At 41.0% G+C, this 25634-nt stretch overlaps 1 protein-coding gene across 5 annotated transcripts in view; it reads left to right on the top strand.

Moving 5' to 3' along the window:
- FNDC3A (fibronectin type III domain containing 3A) overlaps positions 1-25634 on the top strand; it is a 3267883-nt gene that overhangs the window by 2181757 nt on the left and 1060492 nt on the right. For all 5 annotated transcript variants that reach the window (XM_044073165.1, XM_044073164.1, XM_044073166.1 and 2 more), the window contains one exon: positions 14610-14669. In XM_044073165.1, coding sequence (XP_043929100.1) covers positions 14610-14669 — 60 coding nt within the window. The remainder of the gene's footprint in view (positions 1-14609; positions 14670-25634) is intronic.

Below are 25634 nucleotides of genomic sequence, written 5' to 3'. Positions count from 1 at the left end.
CGTCATGAATGCTGGGACTGGGCCAATAAAGCCTCCTGTATGGAGGAGTCACCATTGTTGGAGGCCTTCAGTATAGGCCCATCCACGCTTTGGGTAGTTACCCCTCTGGATGAACTCCTAGGTTTAGTGTCTGAGAGGGCATTGAAGGAACCTGTCATGGTGGGACCTGTTCCTAAGAAGCCCAACAGAATTCTTGCTCCTCTCAAGGAATAACTTCATTGGAGTAAGGGTCCAGCCATGGATGTGATTGTGGTGGCAACACCCACCAAAAAGGAAATATCTGAGGAAAGTTCCTCAGTCCATCACCCAAATAGAGAATCTCGGGTTTTAGACCATTTAGGCAAGGGATCTTATGCTTCAGCGATGTTTGCCTTGAAGGCATGTAATTATTTATCTAATCTGACTAGACTTCAATGCAATCCGATGTCTGAAATGTTGAGGAGATTCTAAAGACTCTGGAGACTTAGTTGTCTACCCTGCTGTCTATCGCCAACATTTCCATGAAATTTATTTCCAGTGCAGCCAGTGGAGATTCCCGAGTGGCAGGCTGTGGCATTGCCATGTGTCTCCATATGTCACTGTACAACTTTGCGGCTTGCTACAAGTCATCCTTTATTAACTCCCCGTTTAATGTGTCTTCCTTGTTTGGGCCAAAAATATGATGCTCTCACTAAGAGCGAGCAAGAAGGGAAGATGCTGTCCACTGTGGGAGTATGATGTTCTTCGTGTTTCACTGTTGCAGTCATCACATTTGGGTTATCTGCTTGCAGTAGCCCTCAGTTGGCCTGATTATCAAAGTCTTGGGTCCTGCGTCATTTGCTATCTCAACTTCCATGATGTCGGGTAGTCAGGGGTATAAAGCATGCAGCCAATGCCATTACACCAGTTTTTCTTGCCGTGCGGTGCCCGAACCAGAAGCAGTTCGCAAGTGCCGGTCGGCCGACTCCAGAAATTTTCATTTTCGAGTTTCAGAACCGAAGTCTTCAACTAAGTTAAGTACCCTGTTGGGGAATCTTTTTCTTGCTCTAAACCGATGTCAGTAAAAGTTAACAATTGTATTTCTTGTAGAAAGCAAATACCTCATAAAGATTTTCATTCGTACTGCATTCCTTGCTTAGGCCCAAACCACGATGTACCTCGCTGTCGGTTTTGTGCCTTATTCAAACCTCAAACTATTCGTCGTCTGTTCATTTACGCTTCTACATATTTTGGTACTCAGTTCAGTTATCCAGAAATGGCTTTGGTAAGTCACCCAACTACCGACATTCTGAAAAAACGCAAAGATAAAGACAGAGATAGACCGCATTGGTCCAAAGCTGCCGATGACGCTTCTCCTAAGCTAGTTGCCAGTTTGTCGGTGCTCAGTGAGGCGCTAGCCCCTGATACCCGCTACTTCAGATTCGCAGGCCTCTACTGAGAACCATTTGGAGTCCGGTATTCCGCGAGATGCTTCTTCGACTGTGGAACCTACGGATGTCTCTACCTTGGATGGGTCTGGAGCCGCTGTGCAGGCACCGGCTTCTGAGGGTGTATTCAGACCTACTGACTTGCATATTAAACTGACGCCATCTTCTTCTTCTTCAAGGCCTAAAACTCGATCCATGCCTAGAAAACAGATGCCCAGACTGCATGGTCAGGCCCCTATGCCTAAAAAACAAATGATAAGAATGGCTGAAGACCTTATTACTCTAATCAGCGGAAGCCACCCTTCCCCCTCTAAGAGACCTAGGACTGATTTTCCTTCTGATTCTTCTGATCAGGACTCTGAAATTTCTGTTTCCACTGATGACCAGGATTTACCCTTATTTATCTATGAGGATTCTGATGCAGAGGACTCCATGTCCTCTGCTTCCCCTCCAGAAGATTTCTCTTTTGGTGAAACCTTTCATACTCTTAGGGAGCATTTCCGCTGGGAAAGCCAGGATTACTCTGATTCCAAAAAGAGGCTTAGGGAATTCTTACTCCTGCCTCAGCATAGGCCTTTAGCTATACCTCTGTATTGGACATTGTTGATGATGCCTACTCGGAATCTAGCCTGGCCTCTGACTCTTTACCTCCTGCTCCCGGAAAACCTGATAGGTATTACAGGGTTCCTGACTCTCACAAGTTCCTTTTTAAAAATCCTACTGCGGATCCTGAAACCATTTCACAGGGACCCAAGGGCATTAAGGTCACTACTGCCAAAATTCCTACCCCCTCTGATAGAGATTCCAGGGCACTGGATAGATGGGGTAAGAAGGTGTACACTTGTGCAACCTTGGCCATTAGGGCCTTAAACTGCCAGTTTCATATGTTAAAGTATTAGCAGCATATTATTGGATTGCTTAAACAGAAGTTGATGTTGATTCCTAATTGTGCTGAAAATAAAGATTTACAGGATTTAATGCATTCTGCTGAACAAGTTGGAAAACATACTTTGCAGTGTGGTTTTGATTCTTTAGAGGCATCTTGCAGGGCTGCTGTCACTGGGTTTGTACTTAGAAGGCATGCTTGGCTTAAGGAGCAATCTTTGCCAGATCATGTAAAGGCTAAATTGCTGGATGCTCCCTTAAACCAAGACCGCCTGCTTGGCAACAAAGCAGAAGTAGTACTTAAAAAGATGGAGGAAAAAGCTACATCTATGCAAACTGTTAAAGATTTCCTGCAAGTACAACCTCCCAGATTTAGTAGGCATTGGCCTTCTAAGAATTGGTCCTTTCCTGCGTCTTCCAGGCCTTCTCAGTACAAACCCAAACCCAGCAGAACACCCAGGCTGCAGTCCCAAGGGACTCACAGGGCTAAGCAGTGGGGGGCTCCCACTTTCAAAGCAGAAAGTAGTAAGACCCCCCCCCCCATGGTAAACTGTCCCAATGACTTAACTTTAAATCTTCCAAGCCCTGCTCAACTGACTGTTCCTTTAGGGGGCAAGATTGCCCTACAGGCAAAAGATTGGGAACTCATTACCCAGGACAAATGGGTTTTAAATATGGTTTCCCAAGGATACAGATTCAACTTCCACTCCTTACCAACCCCAAATGGTTGGCCATATCTTCCCCCAAATCAGTGGGCAGAGGCTCAAAAGCAAGTTCTCTTTCTTTTAAGCTTCAGGGCTTTCCCAGAGGAAGAATGGGGACAAGGTTTTCTACTCAAGACATTTTCTGGTACCCAGAAAAGACAACTCCTGGCTTCCTATCCTGGACCTGTCTATCCTAAACACATTTTTGGTAATCCCAAAATTCAAGATGCTAACTCTTCATCAGCTACTTCCTATGCTAGGCAAAGATGCCTGGTTGGCAACACTGGATTTAAAGGAAGCCTTACCTGCACATTCCAATAAGGGAATCTTGCAGAAGATACCTACGCTTCAAAGCAGGCTAGATGCACTATCAGTTCTCTGCACTGCCCTTTGGCTTATCTACTGCGCACAGGGTGTTCACAAAGTGCCTAGCTCCAGTCATTGCCTTTTGCAGGCAAAGAAATATTCAAATATATTCATACCTAGACGATTGTCTAATTCAGGCAGAAAGCCGGGGCATACTATTGAACCAACTGGCATTTGTAAAGAAATTGCTAACTTCTCTGGGGTACACCATAAACGAAAAGAAATCCCATCTTGTACCCTGCCAGCAAATTGTATTCCTGGAAGCAAGCTTTAATACAACTTCCCAGATGGCCTGCCTCATGCCAGAGAACAAGTTCATTTGACAACCTACTTCAAACTACTGGCCACAAAGACCCAGCTATCTGCAAGGTAAATACTGCAAGCCCTGGGGTTCATGGCCTCCTGCATTCTACTAATTCCATATGCAAGACTGCATATGAGTAAACTACAATGGTATGTAAAAAGCCTATGGTGTCAACATTCTCAGAATCTAGAGTCAATGATTCCTATCATACCTTGTCTACAGATAGAGTTCCTTTGGTGGGCAAGAGGCCTGCCACCAAAACAAGGGACTGCCATTTGCTCTACCCCCTGCCACCCAAACCCTAACAACAGATGCATCAGACTATGTATGGGGAGCTCACTTGGCAGGGAAGTGCATTCATGGCAAATGGAACCCAAGTCAAATGCACCTGCATATCAATCAAAAAAAAATGTTAGCTGTATAGAATGCTCTGACAGCCTTCAAGGACCACATTCTTCCAGGACAATTAATGGTAAAGACGGACAACACCACTGTTATGTGGTACATAAACAAGCAGGGAGGAACCCACTCATACCCTCTCTGCAGACTAGCCATGGCTCTGTGGAACACAGCCTTGAGCTACCAAGTGCACCTACAGGCTCAATTCCTGCCAAGAAAGTTAAATACACTGGGAGATGACCTAAGTAGAAATCTCATGGACCCACACGAGTGGAAACTGGAACCAAAGATATTCAACATGTTGGGAAACAAATGGGAGAGCCCAGAGATGGACCTGTTTGCCTCCCCCAGGAACTACCAATTGAACAAATTCTGCACAAGGACTCCCCACAAACAAGCTTGGAAAGTGGATGCCCAGTCCTTCACCTGAAAAAACCTATCCGTTTATGCCTTTCCCTCTGTGCCTCTCCTCTCCAAGGCACTACTAAAGATCAAACAGGACAAACCAAGGACAATACTGATTGCACCAGACTGGCCACGCCAACACTGGTACCCCCTCTTGCGCATTATGTCACTGCTGACACCATGGCATCTGCCTCAGTCCGCTACCCTGCTGTCCCAGCAGAAGGGCCAGATTCTGCACCCACAGCTTCAAACCTTGAACCTGGCAGCCTGGCTAATTACCTGATCTCTCTGTTACCATCCCACAGTAAACAAATGATGGATGTCATTCTGGAGGCAAGGAGGCCTAGTACTAGAAAATCCTATGCTGAAAAATGGAAAAGATTCTGTTCTTGGAACCAAACTCAGGGGATGGGCACAGCAGCACCCAATTTACCTCAGATTCTTCAGTACTTAACTGAGATGCTTCATAAGGACCTTTCCTTTTCCTCCATCAAAATTCATGCCTCAGCCATTTCAGGTTATTTCAATACAGAACCCACCCCTCTTCTCTCATCCACTGTTGAAGCAGTTCCTCAGAGGGGCAAAAAATGTAAGACCACCCAAGAGAGCTCCTACTCCAGCCTGGAAAAACTCACTCTACCTCCCTTTGAGCCAGCTTCAAATGCAGAGTTAAAATTCCTTTCTTTGAAAACAGCTTTCCTTCTAGCTATCACTTCAGCAAGAAGAGTGTCTGAATTACAGGCCCTCATGACAGTGTAGCCTTTCATCATCTGTCATGCGGACAGGGTGTCCCACAGGACCAATCCCTCCTTCATGCCCAAGGTGGTATCCTGTGTGGCCCTTAATCAGTCCATTCATTTGCCTACTTCTCTAATCCACAGACAAGGGGAAATCAATACTGCACTCATTGGACGTGCACAGACAACTTAGATTTTACTTGGACAGGACTAAACCTCTCAGGAAGCTGCTGGTTGCATTTGCTGCAGGGGCAGAGGGGAAGGCCATTTCAAAGCAAACCATTTCTAAGTGGATAGGCCACTGCATTCATTTCTGCTATAAGCACCATGGCAAACCTACCCCACAGGGGATTAGGCCACATTCAACCAGGGCTGCATCTACTGCTACAGCCTTTCTCAGAAGTGTCCCTACCAGGGACATCCTAGAAGCTGCTATCTGGAGTTCTGTACATACCTTCACCAAGCATTACCGCTTGCCAATTTTTTCTAAATCCAGAGCTGGTTTTGCCACTGCAGTCTTGCAGGGCCTTATAGCTGGTCCTAATGCTATCTAATTTCCTCTTCCCATCCTTAGCTTTGGGAATCTACCCAAATGTGATGACTGCAACAATGAAGCACGAAGAACATAGTACAGTTGTGTACACTTACCATAAATGTAGATGTTCGAGTGTATTCACTGTTGCAGTCCTGGTTACCCTCCCTCCAGCCCCCTGTCTTCTATTGACTATACCTCTATTCTTGTTTACTATGCCTAAAGCTTTTTGGTGTATTTGATTTTTTGTTGGAGGTGTAACCTTGTATATAATTGCTTCCCATTATGGGGGCACCTGACATCTGGGGCAAGAAAAACTGATGTAATGGTGTCGGCTGCATGCTTTATACCACTGACTACCTGATGTCATGGAAGATGAGACAACAACCGATGCAGGACCCAAGACTTTGATAATCAGGCCGACTGAGGGCTACTGCAAGAAGATAACTGAAATGTGATGACTGCAACAGTGAAAACACTCAAACATCTACATTTATGGTAAGTGTACACAACTGTACTTTTTGCTGCCCCTCAGCAAACCTTTTCAAGGAAACAGATTGGGGCAAACATCTCTCTCTCTTTTTGGGACCTTAATGGATGTTGCCTGTGGGGCTGGGCTCACTGCAGAATCAGGGCTTCTGTGGAGCCCTCTCTGGCTGTCCCTATCAGCAGCAATGAAGGATTGTCCAACTGTCCTTCTCCAGAAGTAGTTAGGGGTCACTTTTCTCTTCACCCAGAAGCTTGGGGGGGCCATCACCTGAGACACGTGGTTGTTGAGAGTTATATCCAGAGGCTATACTATTCCCTTTTTAGAAATCCCAATGTTTCATTACAAATGTCTCCCAGATGTTCCACCCCACCAGAGACTGCAGTCAGTGTTAAGAGAATCAGAACCTACTGGCAAGATAAGTCATCCAAGAAGTTCCACCAGAACAGTGAGGATCCAGAGACTACTGAAGCTTCTTTCTGGTACCAAAGAAGGACAAAGACCCCAGGCCTGTTATGGACTTAAGCAGATTGAATCCCTTTGTGAAAGACCAAGTTCCAGATTTTCACAGTGCAGTCCATTACTACCTCTGCTGAGGAAGGACAGGTGGATGTGCTTGATAGACCTCAAGGATGCCTGCCATCATATCAAGATATAGAGGTACTTCAAGAGGTTTTGGTGCTTCTGGTTGGGGGCCAATCACTATCAATTAAGAGCCCTGCCATTTGGTCTCATCACCACCCCCGGCTGTTTACCAAGTGCATGACAGTGGTTGAATCCAGGCTCCGGTTGCAGGGTTTCCAGGTTTTCCCTTACCTGGATGATTGGCTCCTCACTGTCCCACAAGACAAGAGCATCATTTGTCATGGATCGAGACACCTTACTCCAGTTATGTGACTGCTTAGTGATTACTGTTCATTATCCAAATTGAAGTCTACAGACTGTTCAGACATTAGCATTCATAGGTTGTCATTTTGGATGTTGTCACTCAAATTGCCAAGCTTCCGATCTCCAGACTGATCAGCCTTCGATCTCAGGCAGTATCAGTACTTTCACTTTCAAAGCCTCCAGCTCATGCGATCTTGAAACTCCTAGGCCACGTGGCAGCTTAAATAGGATTGGTCCCTCTAGTGAGTTATCATATGAAGGCTCTGCAATGGATCATAGAGGTACTGTGGTCATTCTTTACTCATTCAGTGGACTTTCCGGTAAGATTGACAAAGTTATATGGTGGTTGTAGTCTCCCTTAGTGACCAACAGGAGACGGTTTGTCTTTCCTCTTCCTGTGGCCACAATAACCATGGACAACTCCCTTCTTGGGTGTGGGGCATTTCGAAGGGAAGTTGCATCAAGTGTCCTGGTCTTCTGCTGAGGCTGACATCCACATCAGTCTTCTCGAGATGAGGGCTGTCCTTCTTGTGTTGCAGGCCTTTCAGGACGCCCTCCCCAGCAGTGTGATTTCAGTACAGCTGGACAGTATGTCTGTTTTCTCAAAAAGCAGGGGGGAGCATGTTCTTACCCTCTTTGTCAAGTGGCTACAAGGTTTTAGCAGTGGGAATTTCATATCAGTGGTTTCTGGTTGCAGTGCACATGCCAGGGAAATCAAGCATTCTGGCTAGTAGCCTGAGCAGGAATATTCTGCTTCTTCATGAGTGGTCTCTTAATCTGAGAGTAGCAGCTCAGATCTTTTAGTGCCGGGGCACTATGTATTGTGACCTCTTTGCCTCCCCATACAGCACCACGTGCAGCAGCTGTTATGCCTTAGTCTCCCTCAGGGGCAGTCATGCAGAGATGCTCTTCTCTATGCTTGGGCTCCAGGACTATTGTATGCTTATCTCCCAGTTCCTCCGACTGTAAAATTTCTCCTGAAGTCAGCCACAGAGCAACTGTGATTCTCATAGCCACCTCCTGGCTTCTTCAGGTGTGGTTCCTCTTTCTATGGCCTCTTCTGTGGTACCCCTCTTGCATTCTAGAGCCTATTCTAGATCTTATTTCTCATACAGCAGACCAAGATCGATCCAATCTACAGTCCCTCAAGTTAACCACGTAGTTTCTCCAGTTACTTTGATGGCCAGGAATCCCAGGCTTTCTGATAGTGTCATACATTTCTTGTCTTGTCTCAAAACCACTCTACCAGGAGGGTGTATTCCAGTTAATGGAGATGTTTTGCACTGTGGGCAGAATCTCAAGGTTTTGATCCCTTTTCCATTCTGGATTTTCTTGCTGAGTTGTTTTATTCAGGCTCTAGTTTTTCTATGATTCAGGTGCAGTTGGCAGCTGTTGAAAGCTGTTTCTAACTTTCATGTCAGCAGGGGTAGTGTTCTTCTGGCTGCTCTCACGATTTCTAAGGCTTTCCTCAAAGGTACCTTTTTGTTGCGTCCCCCAGTTTGGGATCCAGTCCCTCCCTGGGATTTACCTTTTGTGTTGCAAGTCCTTGCAGGCCCTCCATTCAAACCTTTTGCTACTTTGGATTTGAAGTTGTGTTTTGAAAGTTATTTTTGATGGTGGTCACTTTGGCTGAGAGAGTTTGAGTTACAGGCTCTTGATTCCCCTCCTGCCTCTTTGGTTTTCCATAAAGATAGGGATTCTCTCTGTACGAATCCTTCTTTTTTGCCCAAAGTGGCTTTGGACAGTAATTTATATAGCTCCATTCACCTTCCTGTGCTTTTTCCAAATTTTTTGAACAATGGTGAATACTTTCTACATTGTTTGGATGTGGATAGGCAATTGAGATTTTATGTAGACAGGACCAAAGACATTAGAACATCTACTTAATTATTTGTTTTGTTTTCGAGATCTGGGTTGGACAGACCTGCATCAAAAGTGATTTTATCCAAGTGGCTGTCAGACTATATCTCTTTTGCTTATACTTTGAGATGCAAGACCCTACCTGGCAAAGCTAAGGACCATTCTATCAGAGCTATGGTAACTTCTACTGCTTTCTTTTCCAGAATATCTTTGGATGAAGTTAGAGCAGCGGCTACTTGGGTGGGCCTCCATATCTTTGTTTCCCATTACAAGCTGGATATTCATTCTAAATACAGAGCTTCCTTTGGCTCCACCGTGTTGCAGAATATCCTTCTTTAGTACTTCCAAAGGATTTTTATATGAATGGGGACTCTGTCTCAGATGTGGAAGCCAGATGGAGAAGACAACATCGGATACAAACGTTATGTACTTACCTTAATGATAGATCTGTGTTCCCTGTCTCTGTCTGGTTCAAACTTCCCCCACTGGCCCCACCTTTGTTTTTTTTTTTGTGAACTTCATTTTCTGAGATGACTGGGCATTGGTGGTTGTCTTCTTCTTTTTGGAATCCCGTATCTTCCTGCTTTTGGGAGTATTGTAGTTTAGAGCTTGTTTTAGATGAGACAGACTCAAGCTGAGGGGTTGATTGAGGAGTGGGGGGTTGTGGGTAAGGAAGGCGGAGCCTAGCAAGTTGGAAGTCTTGAAGGATTTGGCCAGTGTCATTTGAGTTAGAAACAATAACCCATAAGTTGAACCAGACAGACACATAAAACAGGGATCTATCATTATGGTAAGTACGTACATTTCATTTTATTTGGAATGAAAGTTTGAATTAAATTTTGTTTAATAAGAAATGGACTTTGGCGGATATATTGCGAACAATCAGATTATGCTTGTAGAAGAAGGAATAGGGGGTTGTTTAAGTAAGAATAGTAATGAAGATGTTTTAAGAAAAAATGCTAAATAGTAAAATAAATAAATAAATAAAATAGAAATGTGTATATATGTGCCTTTAAATATATTAATTTTGTAAATACATAAGTAATGTTTGCATTGTGTTTAAGAAAGGATCCCTACTCTTTTCTATAGGTGCCATGGAATCTTTTACATCCAGCTGAGCTGCTACAGTCTCAAGTAGATGGGACCTTGATCTAACATCTCATCCATAGGAAGATACACTCAGGAATGCAGGAGAGCCCCCTTATGCTGAACTACAATTTCAGCAATCCATCTCCCTGATATGGGAATAGAACTCACAGCTGTCTGTACCAAAGACGAGTGTGATAGCTGTTGCTCCACATGGCTTAAATAGAGAGGTGACAAACTTACAGATTGATATGATGTATAAGGTATAGATTTTATTTATACATGCATTTAAAAAGGACTGAAGTGCAAAGTTTATAATACTATAGACACTTTTGCATTTTAGTTTATTATGTGACTGGCCCAAAAACAGGCAGCAGTATAAGAAAGGGCAAGACAAAAAATGGGGGTTTAAGCTTGAGCCAGGAGTACTTCAGACCTTCACTGATGTTGAATCTCTTGAGAAGTACCTTCCAGAAGCAGATCTGTAGTTGAACATCATGCTGGCAAATGTTGCATCAGGATAACGCACATTGTCACCTTTATCAGAAGACAAAAAAAAGCATTTTGGGGGGGGGGGGGGCTTGCCACCTTCCCTGGATTTGCACACCTCCAAATCTCTAAATATACTGAGGTCTTGCAACCTTGGATATACGGAGATACTTCTTAACACACATTTTCTGATTTCACTTAAAATGAGTGTTTTTTCTTTAAGCAAATGCAGACAATTATTAGAAAATATCTATTCCTATTTCACTGATGCATGCTGCAGTATTAACTGTGTATCTCATAGAAGTGTAATTTATTTATTTATTTATTTAACATTTGTTGACTGGGGAAGTCCGACTAGGAGAGAGCCTATTTTCAGTGGAGGCCTGGAGAGAAATGCTCCAGATGCATGTCTTTGGAATGTGGGAGAAAACCGGAATACCTGGAGAAAACCCATGCAAATGCAGGGAAGACATGCAGACTCCGCACAGAAGGCACCCCAACCAAGAATTGAACCGGAGAACCTCTTGCTGTGAGGTGACAGCATTAATCACGGAACCACTGCCCTGCCCATACTATTAACTAGTCTTGGAAGGCAACTGGAAAGACTAACTTGATGCTGAATGACAGAGAGACAGGCATTACAACAGAAAGAAAATAATGTTACTAGCCATGCCCCTAACGGCAACCCAGCAAGGGGCAATGTATTGACAGAGGACAGTGGTAATGCCTTGAATCCAATAGTAGCTTGCCTGACAGTTTTGCTTTCTGTTGTACAGCACAATGAATGTCACTGTTTGCTTTGGCACTGTTTCCCAAGCTTCATATAACTTAACTGCATGTATTTTTGGCACATGGCTCCGCAGATGATGTAACAGACCTACTTGTGTTTATATCAATGAGTGGAAGACTGCAGATAGTGCTGTCAGTATTCCTGCATCTATATCACAAGATCGAAAGCTAAAAATAGCGAACGCTGTTTTATCGAACTTAAAAATGCAAAACCTTAAAATGTTGAAGGAACAGATAAATTCGCTGATCCAAAAAAAAAAAAAAAACAGTGTAGGGGGGTTATGCTCCCCACACCCCTCGATGTGGGGGGCTGTGCCCACCCCACCTCCCCCAACTGAAATATACCAACTCTGAGATCGCACCACAGTTGAGAAAACAGCAAAGTCAGGAGAACGGCCCATTGATTTTTTTTTTCCCCTGGGGAAAAAAATCAATGTTCCGTGCCTTCGACATTTTCAGGTTTCGAGTTTTAAAGTTCGATATAAGAGTGTTCGCTAATTTAATCATTTGCTCTTCTGATAGGAACCCATATTACTAACTAATAGTAAGGTGAAGATGTAGTTATTGTAAAGCATGGCTTGCTTGATGCAGGGCAAATCTCTGCTTATTTGTGTGCTCTAGTTTTTGGACATTGGAATTATTTGATTATTCCTTTTTGTGAATTTTCTGTTTGCAGTATGAAATATTGGAGATCAGGTCAGAAGTGGCCGAAAAATCGGGTTTAAAAACATATTTTTATACACAGAAGAAAAGGACGAGCATAATGCAACTAAGTAGATGCGCAAGATACAGAAGGGTTCCACCTTTTAGAAAATGTTTCACAAGCTGTAGAGAACATCAACTGAAGCTTGAGGGCAGATGAATTCTGCTGTATGAGGAAGTATTACAGGATTAAGACTCTGAGCTATTAATGAACTGCTTTCTATAGCCCAGAGTACTGGGTTTGATTCATTCTACCTCCATTTGCCTACTGTGTGACAATGAGCACGTCACTTAACAAGACATTGTTCTTAGGTCTCCCAAAAAAAGGACACTTGTGCCCAGTGGGCTAACCTGATTAACAAATGTGTGGAAAAATCGAGACGTTGATGTATGTTTGGGATGTTTCTCCCTCAGCAGTTGTAGAAATACTAATAGTAGAAGTTAAGTATGTGTGGTGCACATGGGGACTCTTAAAGAGAACAGTTGGAAAGTAAAGGATCTGTTGCAGTACAGTTTGGCAGCCTAAATTGAAGTAGATAGATGTTACACAGGTCAGGTAGTCTTTATTTTTGTATTAGTTAACCTACCTTCATAACCCTTCTGACAACTTCATGGGTAAGTGCTAGGCTAGGTGCCCTTGTGGGTCATTTTAAGCCCAGTCACTTTATCTTGGTGAGAATCAAACCCTGTACCTCTTGTCTGTGAGGTAAACATCTTGACCATAATTCCAACCTCCAACCCCTTAAAAATTGAAACAAATACTAGGCTATTAGTCTACAGAGTTTTACAAGCCTAGCTAATGAACAGAGGTCAATATCAAACCCTGTATTTCTGCAGTAAATACATTAACCTGTATGCCAGTGCCTCTCCATGACTGTTATATTTTACCTGCTTCCAAGTGTCTTTTTTTTTCATCTGATTTCTGAATCATATGTCAAGTGATCCATTTTTAACTTATCCACCTTATCTGTTTTACTTTACACTTTTTAAGTCTTAACTTTCTTTTACTGACTTTTTGGTGTGAGCTTTTCAAATTAGACCTTTGCCCTTTTGGGTCATATTATGCTTTAGTGTACTTAAACTTTATGCAGTTAAGAGTCTTTCTGCACCAATGCATTCTCTGAAATACCATTCCTAATACTGGGTTATGTGCATTAAGTCTGTGTTTCAGTACACTGCAAGTATTTGACGAAGCCAACAAGTTTATCTTATTCCTTGCTTAACTGCTTTAAAACTCATGTTAGGAATGGCACTGTTATGGTCCAGGTCAAGCATTCTAATCAAAAGGCATCAAAAAACTATATTACATAAGCAATTGCATTTTATTATATAATGGCAAACATCAACCTCCATTTTAAATTTATTATAAACCATCACCAACTTTGGCTGCTGCACTGTACAAAGAATCATAATAGCTACTGAAAAACAGGTGAAGTATATCACTGTCGGTAATTACAGTTAAGCAGCAGAACTGAAATTAGTGTGTGTGTGTTTGTGAGTGAATAATGAAGTCCCCCAATAAAATAATCTGAATAACCACATGACGCTCTGGGCTTTATTTATTTATTTATTGAGTTTTGCTATGCGCATCGACCTTTTTCAGACTCTAGACAAATAGAGGCTGAGAGACTTAAACCTTGGGCCACAACTAGCAGCTTGTTAGCAGCCCATAGCCTTAATCCTCTGTGCTAACTGCCAGACTTTTCAATACTGTAACACTTACACACTAACAGTGACACAGTGTATCAAAACTAGATAGACCAATACATTTGGAAACTATCCGTTTTGGCTTACATTAGATTGGAGAAATGGATGAGGAACAAAGTTAGCCCTTCTACAGTGGCATTATTTTAAAAAGTTAAGACTTTTTTTAAATGATGCTGTATTGCTAAAACAGTACACCATGGCACAGTCATATATTCAATTTCTTATTGATAAGGATGGTTGTAGTTTGGTTCCTCAAGCTGTGTCCTACTGACTAAACATTGCTACCCATTATGTGCAAAGCATGACTTGGCCATTTTCTACCATTGTGAGTTGCTTTACAACTACTACTAAGACAGACTGACGTCTTGAGTTAAAAGGGTTAGTTTTTAAGCAGTAGTAGGTATTTTAACAAAGACCAAATGTTTTTTTAACTGCCAGTTATTCTGGTGCACCATTGGGCATGTGCATATGGAGATTAATGAAACCATTTAATAAAGTGCTCACGCACACAGCTGAATTAAAACTGGCAGAATATTATAGACACATGTTGTTTTACTGGTATATGAAACATTACTGTCTGCCTGGAGCTAACGTTTGTCAATTTGCTTATGTTGAACAGCTGTATCATTATCTTTAACTTTGGATTTAAGTCTACAAAGTGTATCAATATATATTTTTTAACTTTGGATTTATGTCTGCATCTACAGTGTTTTTGGTAGCCTATCCTTTTTCTGGTTTTATGACATTTAGCTGAACTGCTGTTCCTTAAAATACTGTATGTAATTTTCCCAAAATGTTTGACACAGACTACAGCAGGTATGCATGTTAGTTTATATTTTACTTTGTATACTTCTTTGTTTCAGTGGCGAAGAAACCAGCGTCACTGTGAATGATCTCAGACCAGCAACAGACTACCATTTAAAGTAAGTTAAACTCATTGCAATGCATGAACATGGGGGTGTGTGTGTCCAAGATTCTCATAAGTCATTTTATTGCTCATTGGCAATGAGCTGTTTCATTTCAGTTAAAAGCTGATGGTTGATGGTAGTAGTCAGGCTGCACAGTGAAAATTTGTGTGATAGTGCAAGCTGGTCATAGTAACATTTTGTCACACAAAGTCAGTGCAGGTGAAGTGCTGAGGATGAGGTCACTGGAGTAATGGAGAGCAAAGCTATAAACTTTAATTTCAGATTTTATTAAGGTGCTTTTAATCAAAGCATTGTGTGCAGCATTAACACAGTGAACTAGCAAAGACTAAATGAAATCTCCATAACAATAAAAGCATATAATAATACGGTAAGAATATTGGTAAACAAATAATATAGTGTACCATTAATAAATGTGAATGATATAAATGAATTAATACAACACATCATGAACATGGGGCCAAGCACACCAAACAAGTCATTTATTACAACTCTCTGAGATTTAGCAAAAACCCAGAAAATATCCAACGAGGCAAACTTCCACTCTCAAATGGCAGTTCAGAGAAGTAAGACATAGTACAGGGATACAACTTCAAGCATGTCTTGGTACCTGGGGTTCTTTATCTCATGATTTTTTTTTTTTTTAGATGTGAACCAGTGTGATTCACCAGTGGAGGTCTGGAGCACCCACCAATGCTTATCTGGGTTATTTGTTGGCCAGTGCGTGACTCTTCAGTGTATAGATTAGTCAGTGGACAAAGTTTAGCTGTACAGAGGAAGGGCAGTGCTCACATTCAAACCAGCTTTGGGTCATATAGTGAAAGACAATGGCATATTTTTATTGGATAGCCTGCAGCAAATCTAGAAATTATGTTGTGTCATAGTTTAAGTTTGTGTATCAGTGGTGATACTAGGTATGCTTAATGAAAAGAATGAAGGAATTAAATGCTTTGCTGTAGTTGTCAGTCTTGCTCTTGGGAGAAGAAGCATTTTGAACAAATAAAAATATCCCATTTTTATCATTGAGTTTTGTCCAGGCAGAGTTAACACGGAGATCATACTTGAGCTGGTTATCAGTAACGACTCCTAGCAGTTTCAGTTATTAGTTGAATACCTGAATCATTTCAATTAAAGTTATTAAGGAAGTCATTTGAAGTTGAATGCAGTAGTAGATCATCTGTTGCATGACATTTCTCTCCATGGATAATAGCCTTTGTCTTTCACACTGAAGGTTTTGATTGCAAAGCGCAGAAGGGTGTTCATGGATGCCATGGCTTTAGTTTCAGTGATACATCCTGCCCTGGATCAAAGAACTTGTTCAAAAAACAGAGGTGCTTCATTCTTTATCACTGTTCAAATTATCTGAAACTCCTTAGAGCATCCACTACAAAAACGCCTTTCTTTGATGCTGACGTAAAGTCTAAGCCAAAGCCGTTCTATGAACTGCCCTTGATATTGACGGCGTAAAAGTACGACTGTCATCAAAATTATCATGTCTAATTTAAACTGTCACATAGCATCCCCAGCTTGTTCTGTTAGTGCTGTTGATTTAACAGCACCACTTATCACTGAGGCTAATCAAAGCTCAAGGTCTTTGTTGACAATCTTCACCTTATATAATGAAATTTGGGGAATGACAAAAGAAAGACTGGTTAAATGAAGTGTAGGAGTTTGACATTTCAAGGGTTGGGTGACTGATGCATTGCACAAAGGCAAAATGTAACGGATCTGACATCCATGCTTAAGGCCTAAGGGTTTGTTTTTTTCTTAGTCTGTAGTTCCCTTAGCAGTTTCACCCCTCCATCAACATTGCCTGCTTCATTTTCCTTCAAAAGAATGGTCAATGGATTTGCAGTCAAGATCACCTGACCCACAAAACAAGCAATAACAATGCTTTTCACTAGCTTCTGTCATGGAAGTCAGTCTCATTTAGAAGCTGTAGCCATTACCAGTCATTCAGTTCACTGAACACAATGTTATTTCTTATCTGTGCTGGTTTCTTGTCTCAGGATTGTTTTTTTTCCCACATGACAGTCTTGGGGTCTAAGTGCAGTCACCAGTATGTCCCCTTACCTGTTGAGTGTCCTGCCTGTGCTTGCTGTTTGAAACAGAGGAATTCAACATTGCAGTGGCCTCTCACTCATAAGTACAAAGTTGGTTACTACAAGTTATTAATTTTGAAAATCATTTCTGCACCTGGTAAAAGTTGATTGTCTGATTGTGTGTCTACATGCATGCACATCTGAGTGACAGAAGGGAGCGTACGTTGTAGCATGGAGATAGAGAAGGTGTGAGAAAGCACTAGTTCAGGTTCTGCAGTGGTCATGTCTCTCCAGAAGTGCAAGCTTTCCAGCTAATGCAGGCCCCGCTGGCCTGCAAGTTGTTTTTTACTCATTTCTTAGTTTACACCCCTTGCCTGCTGGTGGTGAAGAGGATAGGCCTCATGGAAAAAACTGTAGGAGGAAGAGGTGGTGGTTTTCTGACACTGAGACATCAAGAGATTCTCCATCAGGGCTGACAAAGATGATAAAGCACTTTCTACAAATTCTTCTGGAAAGATTTCTAATTTGGTGATTTCCTGAAGGCGAGATAACACTGGTGCAAGTATCTTTTCCTTTCCATCCCAGAGTTGAATGCCTGTTTGGAGCAGGACACCGTATTTTTGCTCACCTCTCCTTTAGAACCTTAAAATGAGAGGTACTGTTTGTACGGCATGGAAAACCGCTTGTTTTTTAGCTTCTGTAGTCCTAAAGTAGCAGCTTATTTTTAGGACATAAATTAATGTTTTAAGTACCTTTAAGAAAATAATATATTCCGTCATAAATTTCTTTATTTCTCCTACATGGCACTGATCATAAAAAACAAAGCATCTGACTTACCTGTCCTCTGGCACTGAATCCCTTACAATGGAAATGTTTGGCACCTGTGCTTTAGTCAAATAAAACTTAAATCTCGTAAAATACTTGTCATCTTCAGTCCAGTTCTAGGCTTCACTTGTGTACCAGGTGTTAGAGATCATGTTCCTTCTCTTGGTCTCTCTAGGCAGAAAAGCTTTTGAGAAAATTCTTAAGGCTTCAAAAGTCATTTTCCATGTAGCCAGATATAAGTTGACACTATTGACACTGTTTCAGGGATGCTTCTGCAGGTATCTGTGTGCATAGTGACTTTATTAACTATTTATTAACTGGATAAGTGGACTGGTCTGTTGACCATTTTCAGCCATGACATGAAGCCAAAGAGCAGAGAATGTATCAAAGTCTTTCAGTCAACAATATTGTATACAAAATGACTGTGAAGCAAAATTCAGATTATAGTACAAGTGAATTTTTATTTTTATTTATTTATTTCTGTTTGTTTACTGGGGAAGAGCATATTCAGGATGGGATAGACCTTTTTCATACTCTGCCTGGGCGCTATGTGTGGTTAAGTGACTTGCTCAGAGTCACACAATTAGGCAGTGGAGGCTGAGGGCTGTCTGAATGCAGGTAGAGTAACATTAAAAGATCCAGTGAGATGGATAACAACTGTTTATGGAATTGAAATAATCCCACTAACTTTCATTGTAATATTCTGTAGAATTTTTAAATACTTTATATACTCTAGATAAAAGTCCTTTCTCCAGCATTTCCTGATACATCAGAATGATTAAAAGATCAATAAACTTAGGAACAGTATTTTTACTGATGATTTCATTAAGTTAAGTTTATTTTCTATTGAATATCTACAATTTTGAATATTAACCACATTTCCTTACTTACATTAAATGTTGTTAATAATTTTGGTCAATAAAAGATTATATTCTGGGTAATCGGAATAGGGCGGCCACGGTGGTGCAGTGGTTAGCATTGTCGCCTCACAGCAAGAGGTTCTCCGGTTCGATCCTCGGCTGGGGTGCCTTCTGTGCGGAGTCTGCATGTCCTCCCTGTGGTCGCGTGGGTTTCCTCCGGGTGCTCCGGTTTCCTCCCACATCCCAAAGACATGCTGCAGGTGGATTGAACACTCTAAATTGGCCTTAGGTGTGCATGTGAGTGTGCCTTCTGTGGAAGGTTGGGCGCCAGGCTGGCAACTTGACACCGTAAAACTCCACTGCCAATTAATGTGCGGACAAGGTGATCCGCTGTGGCGACCCCTAACCGGGAAAAAGCCGAAAGAAGAAGAAGAAGAAGAAGAAGATTCTGGGTAATCGGAATCTACTAATTAATTATACTTATATTTTCTTGATAATAACTTCCTTCAGAAATTTTATTTACAAAAATCCAGAATATAAAGGATGGATTTTTTTTTTACTGTTTCCAGTTCCTTATACACAAAACAACATAAGCACTTTTAACTTGTGTCTACAATAAATGCATTTAAGTAGAGCAATTTGATTTATTGGTTTCAGCTGATTGATAGAGAAAAATTGCAAATTGTAGAATATATAACAAAATATATATATTATCATCTCAAAAACAAACTACTTCCTCATTAAAATGGAGATAGTTTTATGTATGAACTTCCAGGTAAACATTCATTACTCCAGATAGAATTGAATTAATGCATGAAAAACAAGTAGAATGTTGGAGATGTAAGAGGAATATTAAAGCAGATTGGCAGCATATGTTTTTTATTGCAAAGTTATTAAACCATTTTGGAATAATAATAATAATGTTTTTACAGGGTCTATTTAATGATAAAATTATTTTAACCAAATCATAAATTTTATTCAACTCCCCAATACCTGCTTGTATAAAGAAAATAAACTACCCATTTCTATGAAGTATTCTAACAATTGCAAGGAAAGTAATCACCAAGAACTGGAAAAATGAATTACCTTCAACTCTGAAAGAATTTATAAGTATTGCAACCAATATTTCTCATTTAGAGCTTCTTATAATCGAGATGAGAACAGCCAGAATTACTACAACATAAATACCTGGATGAAACTTAAAGAACTGCTAAAAAAACTATCACTACTATGTTAGTAACAAAACTTATTTCATGAATATTTAGAGTTTAAGATGTATAGTAGACACCTTCGTATAGAGTTGATTTTGTTTTTTTTTTCATCTGTTTACTTGTTTAAATAACTAATTTTCTCTCTCTCTCTCTCTCTCTATATATATATATATATATTAACTGTTATATTGTTAAATCTTAATAAAAAAAATTTGAGGAAAAAAGATCCAATCACACATAAAGCCAAGATATGCATAAAATAAGTCCAGTCATACATATAGTACATAAACTCTTGTATGTTTGTGAACTATTTGCATATAAGATGCCACATTACGAGGCTAAGAAAAGTTTATTAAATGTATTGTACTATCCATGATATGGGATGGTAAGTTATCTAACCATTGTCTTGGTTAAAAAAAGGAAAAAAGATCCAATCACACATAAAGCCAAGATATGCATAAAATAAGTCCAGTCATACATATAGTACATAAACTCTTGTATGTTTGTGAACTATTTGCATATAAGATGCCACATTACGAGGCTAAGAAAAGTTTATTAACTGTATTGTACTATCCATGATATGGGATGGTAAGTTATCTAACCATTGTCTTGGTAGCAGTAGCAGGTAGCTTCACCTTTCCTTCCTTTGCAAAGAAATGACATAGAAGATCCTAGATGCCCTTTTCAGGATTAAAGTCCTATTTGGTCAATACATGTAATGATTGGTATGGTGTAGCCATCTGTACTGTGAAAGAGGATTGTGCTATTGCCTAGGCTGCATGACATTTCTGGGTTTATAGGTTAATAAAGGAATGGTGAGGATGCAGGGAGTAGAGGTGGCGAAGGTGAATGAGTTTAAGTACTTGGGATCAACAGTTCAGAGTAATGGTGAGTGTGGAAGAGAGGTGAAGAAGAGAGTACAGGCAGGATGGAGTGGGTGGAGAAGAGTGTCAGGAGTGATTTGTGACAGATAAGTACCAGTAAGAGTGAAAGGGAAGGTCTACAAGAGGGTAGTGAGACCAGATATGTTATATGGGTTGGAGACAGTGGCACTGACAAAAAGGCAGGAGTCAGAGCTTGACGTGGCAGAGTTGAAGATGTTAAGATTTGCACTGGGTGTGACGAGGATGGACAGGATTAGGAATAAGTATATTAGAGGGTCAGCCCAGGTTGGAAGGTTTGGTGACAAAGCCAGAGAGGCAAGATTACGTTGGTTTGGACAAGTGCTGAGGAGGGATGCAGAGTATATTGGGGAAAAAGATGCTAAGGATGAAGCTGCCAGGTAACAGGAAAAGAGGAAGGCCTAAGATAAGGTTTATGGATGTGGTGAGAGAGGACATGCAGGTGGTTGGTGTGACAGAGCAAGATGCAGAGGACAGGAAGAAATGGAAACAGTTGATCTGCTGTGGCGACCCCTAACGGGAGCAGCCGAAAGAAGAAGAAGAAGGCTCATGGGTAAGAATTAGGCAATCACTCTGAGGGCCATTACAAGTTTATTCAAACGTTCTGGCCAGCCTTAAGGATACATTTCAGGATAGACTGGGAGAGAATGTGAGGTTGACAGTCCATTTGTCTGGGTTTGCCTTGAAGGTGATAAGGATGCTATTTTGCTTGATATTTAGTAGATGTTTTCTCCAAAGATGAGGGATACACTGGACTAGGAATCTGTCATAACAACATTTCTTATTTATCTGTTGAAAGTTTAGTTCCTTTAACTGTATATTTGAGATGCCATTTGTTCTGCAAAGGAACAGGTGTCAGAATGGGTTGGATCTTTAATAGTTAGAAGGGCTAAATCTAGATCTCCATGGAGGAGTCACTAACAGACTGAGTACAGAGGGAAAGGGCTATCAGTCTGCCCTGATAACTAATATTCTTTAAGGTACTGAAATTTTTAGTTATGAATTTTTTAATTCTCTCGAATTCAATGATATGTTTAGACAAAAACACACCAACACGTGCCTTATATCCAGTAGTAGCTCTGTTAAGATATGATACTAAAGAGAAATTAAAACAACCTTGGATGTAGAGGAGATGCCTTTGGTATTTAGATCAGCCAGGTGGAATGCTTTCTTAACTTCTGCAGAAACATGATGGTTTGAAAATAAGGAATTATCAACAAGAGTGCTTAAATCCTTGCATTGTCTGATTAGAGAGATGTGTCACCTGCATGGTATATGAAAATGTTTTGTTTACCAAAATAACTGCTACAGCTTTCACATGTAATCAGTCATTAACGTGGTCTAACCCATGTTGGAGCAATTATAAGTTGATGGAAGATCGAATAGCAACACCCAATTTACAGTTGTCTGCAAACTTAGGTAGGTATAAGCCAGGAGTGTTGGCATGTAGTTTTGATATATAAATGGCGAATAGTAGTGGGCCCAACACTGAACCCTGTGGTACACCATAGGTTTTTTGCTTTCAGAAGTGGCATCCGTGACTGCAACTATAAGACAACCTATTAGCTGTCTGCCACACAAAAGAAAGATTTATAATCAGATTTACAATTCGGTCAGAAGTGGCTACATGGTCAATAGTGTCAGCGGCCTTGGCCAGGTCCAGAAATGCCATATGTATTGCCATCCACTGCTTCAGTAACTTAAAAAAAAATGAATGAGATTAAAGTGGCAGAACATTCCTTTGACAGACCTAAATTAATGATGGTCCAGGCTTAAGAAGTATTCAATACCCAGTTTAATGAGGTCTGAGATAGTGTATTCCATAGCTTTGCATATGAGGCTAGTAAGACTAATGGTCTGTGGTTAGGCCATTCTTGTGTAACAGCATTACAGTAGCTGTTTTTCACATTTCAACAATGTAACCAGTGAAGAGGTTTAGATTAAAGAGGTTAAGCAAGGGTCAAATAGGCCAATGTTTGGCACCGGTAATCACGCAACCTGGTATATTGTCAGGGCCAGTGACTGAGGTGGTGTTGGCTTTTGATGGGGCTGAGATAATGTGTTCCATAGTTATTAAAAGGGGGTGGTTGTGATTGTGTAGTCTTTGGAATAGCTATAACTGTGACTGGAATAAAACTTGGAAGTAAATTTGTCAGCTGGAATATTAGATCTGATGTTGTCAGATCTGATCGGCTGAGACCTCTGCACTTTTTTCTAAAGCTGTGGATCCTCGGCTCTGATTCCTCCTCTACCCATAATTCCTTCACCTCCACTAAAGTACTTCAGATCTCATTTGTTGACTGAACTTTCAGATGTGTTCTGAGGCATCTGTATTTCATGATAAGTGAAGGCCTTTTACAAAATTAATAGTAGACATTTCTCCTCCTTAACCCTTTCTAGATGTAGTGTTACACTAGTTATTAGAAATAGTTGGTAGTATTGTTAGATTTTAGTATTAAGATTATAGGCATGCTGTGCTGAGTTTTTGGTATTGCTTAAATAGTGAAATAACTAGAAAAACATACTTAGCGTTAAATACTTGTTCCTTTCTTTAGAAGTAGGGTTAAAGTAAGTATTTAGATACATAGAGAAATTTTCAGACAAGTAGCTTTTTAATATTTCTTAGAGTAAGTGTGCACATTAATATTCTTGTGTGTTGTTACTGGTTTTGCCTCTGATGTCAGACAAACCCCAAGGTTTTAAGAAGTGCATGGCTTGTGGATCTAAAATGTTACCTCAAAACCTGCACTCTGTATGCATTTATTGTTTGGGCTCTGTCTACCTCTAGGCAGACTGTGATATCTGCACCACTTCTGGGACTAGGGCCACAAAGAAAATCTTATCTTAAAAAGTTTGCCCCCCCCCCCCTTTAAGACAGGATCTTCATCTTCTCAACCTTCAACATCTAGTACTTCTAGACCAGCTTCAGCTTCCCTAGGTAAGATGATGGATGAGAAGAAGGAAAATAGAGAGAAAGAAGACGAAAGAAAAATTTAAGGAAGGAGAGAGAGATCTGAAGAGAAGGAACTGAGATGTCTGGGAAAAGATTTCTTGGTCTGGCACCTAAGAGTCCAAGGAAAGGTGAATCCACCACCTGCTCAGATCCAGTCTCCCTCGCCTCACCCAAGATTTTCCCTGAAACCGATATGTTCTGGGCTTCACTTACCCATCCTGCAGGAGCGAGAGAGTACTCCAGACCTCTGTCAGTGGCATCATCCTTGAGGTCTGCCTGGTCCACCAGAAGCTTTATTGAGATGGATGTCAATCAAATTATGCAGAGATTCCTGAGGAATGAAATCCAACAAAGGGTTCTCCTGGCACAGAATCCCCTGGGCGCACTGGATACAGATCGAACAACCCCTCCATTTTTTTTTCCTGGTGCTGGTCTGCCCCTCAGATCCAGTCTTCATGGGTCCAAACCTCCCCCAAGGTGCACCTTATTCGGAGCTAAGTGTTGGTGCAGGGGCCCCAGCAGTGGAATGTTGACTCAAGTTCTTGGAGCCATCTCTGCCTCTTGGGGCTTCGACTGTTGATAGTTCTGATCCAAGGTCAGCCTCAGGACCAACTCCATTTGTGGCTGGGATTGTTCCTTCACCATGGATAGGAGGGCTGTTTCTTTGCTTCCAATCCTGGAGTCAGGTGCTGCCCTTGAGCTCGGATACATCCCAACTTCTGGTGGATCCTGTGATCCACAGGGTCAGTCAGTGCTTTTAGGCCCAGAGGATGCTCACCACTTGAGTTCCCAGCCTGATTCAGGCTGTTTCCTGAGATTCCCCCAAGACAAGGTCCTAGAAAACAGGCTTGCAAAAGGCAAGGTCCTAGAAAACAGACTTGCAAATAGAAACACCCTATACTCATTTCCAGTGTCTATTACAGAAGACAAATCTGGGAGAAAGTGAAGGTTCCCTAAGATTTATGATTTATTTATTTATTGACATTTGTTAACCGGGTTGGTCCAACTGGGCTTGGGGCCCATTTTCAGTGGAGACCCGAGGAGAAAAGCTCCCATTACAAACAATATACAGTGAATAAAATTGCAGTCAAAGAATTACATAAATTTGCAATACAACAGGTCAAAGATACTAAGTGGAAAGCATGGACAACATAATATACGCATAGCATTATTTGCAAAGCTATATATAAAATTACATTCCAACAGTACTGATGATTGAGTTGAGCAGGTAACCACATTGTAGGTTACAGGGAGAATTAATTCAAAGCATTAGCTAAGAGGAGAAAACAGAAGGAAAGAGAAGGAGAAGAAATATTAGAAAAAGCAGGTATAGTAGTAAAAAGTGGTATTGAGTTAGGGAGTGAATAGACTTAACCAAGAGTAAGGCAGGAGCAGAGCCAATGATTTGTGAGATGTTCTTTTAGGAGGTGTTTGAACTCCTGATAGTTAGGGTTTTTAACTATAGGTTGAGGAAGAGTGTTCCAGAGTTTGGCAATTTTATAAGAGTACATGTGTGTTGTGGGGTTTCCCCTCTTTAGAAGATGTCACCTTTTGGTGATATCCTAGAATTAATGAAACAGTGAGGGAGTTTGGTCCATTGAAACTGCTTCACCAGATGAATCTGTGTTCCTTAAGGCCTTTGATACTGGCTCATCCGCATCCTGGGTGGTACCACACATTGATGCTCTTATAGACCTTGTGGTGCAGCAGGCATGCAAAGTTCCTAATTTAGTGGAACCCTATCCTCAAGACACTAGATAGGTTTTGTTAGCTCCAGAAGACAGGAAGCACTGTTGCAAAGGTCCACCAGTAGCTGCCGTGGTAGTAGTGGCAGCCACGAAAAAGTAACGTTTGAAGAGAGTTCTTCTGTTCTTCCCCCTAACAGTGAGTCAGAAGAGATCATAAAATAACTGTTTAAATATTTTTTGGTATAGTAGCTTCTCAGAGATTTTAATAATTGGATAAAGATTTGAGATTGGTTCATAATCCTTTTGTTTAGAAGGTGAGCAAGTTTTAATTATAGGAATAATGGCTGAACACTTGAAAGCAGGGACCTGTAGTTAGTGAGAAACTGAAGATGTCTAAAAGGTTTTGCAGTTTTTGCTGATGCCAATTTTAGGAATTTGAGATGTATTTTGCTGAATTTTGCAACTGTTTAGTAACAACAGA

The sequence above is a fragment of the Protopterus annectens genome, chromosome 5.part1 (genome assembly GCF_019279795.1).
Source record: "Protopterus annectens isolate FY-2018-M chromosome 5.part1, PAN1.0, whole genome shotgun sequence".
NCBI lineage: Eukaryota > Metazoa > Chordata > Ceratodontiformes > Protopteridae > Protopterus > Protopterus annectens.
The sequence above is the reverse complement of the archived record's forward strand: the minus strand, read 5'-3'. Positions and strand labels throughout refer to the sequence as shown.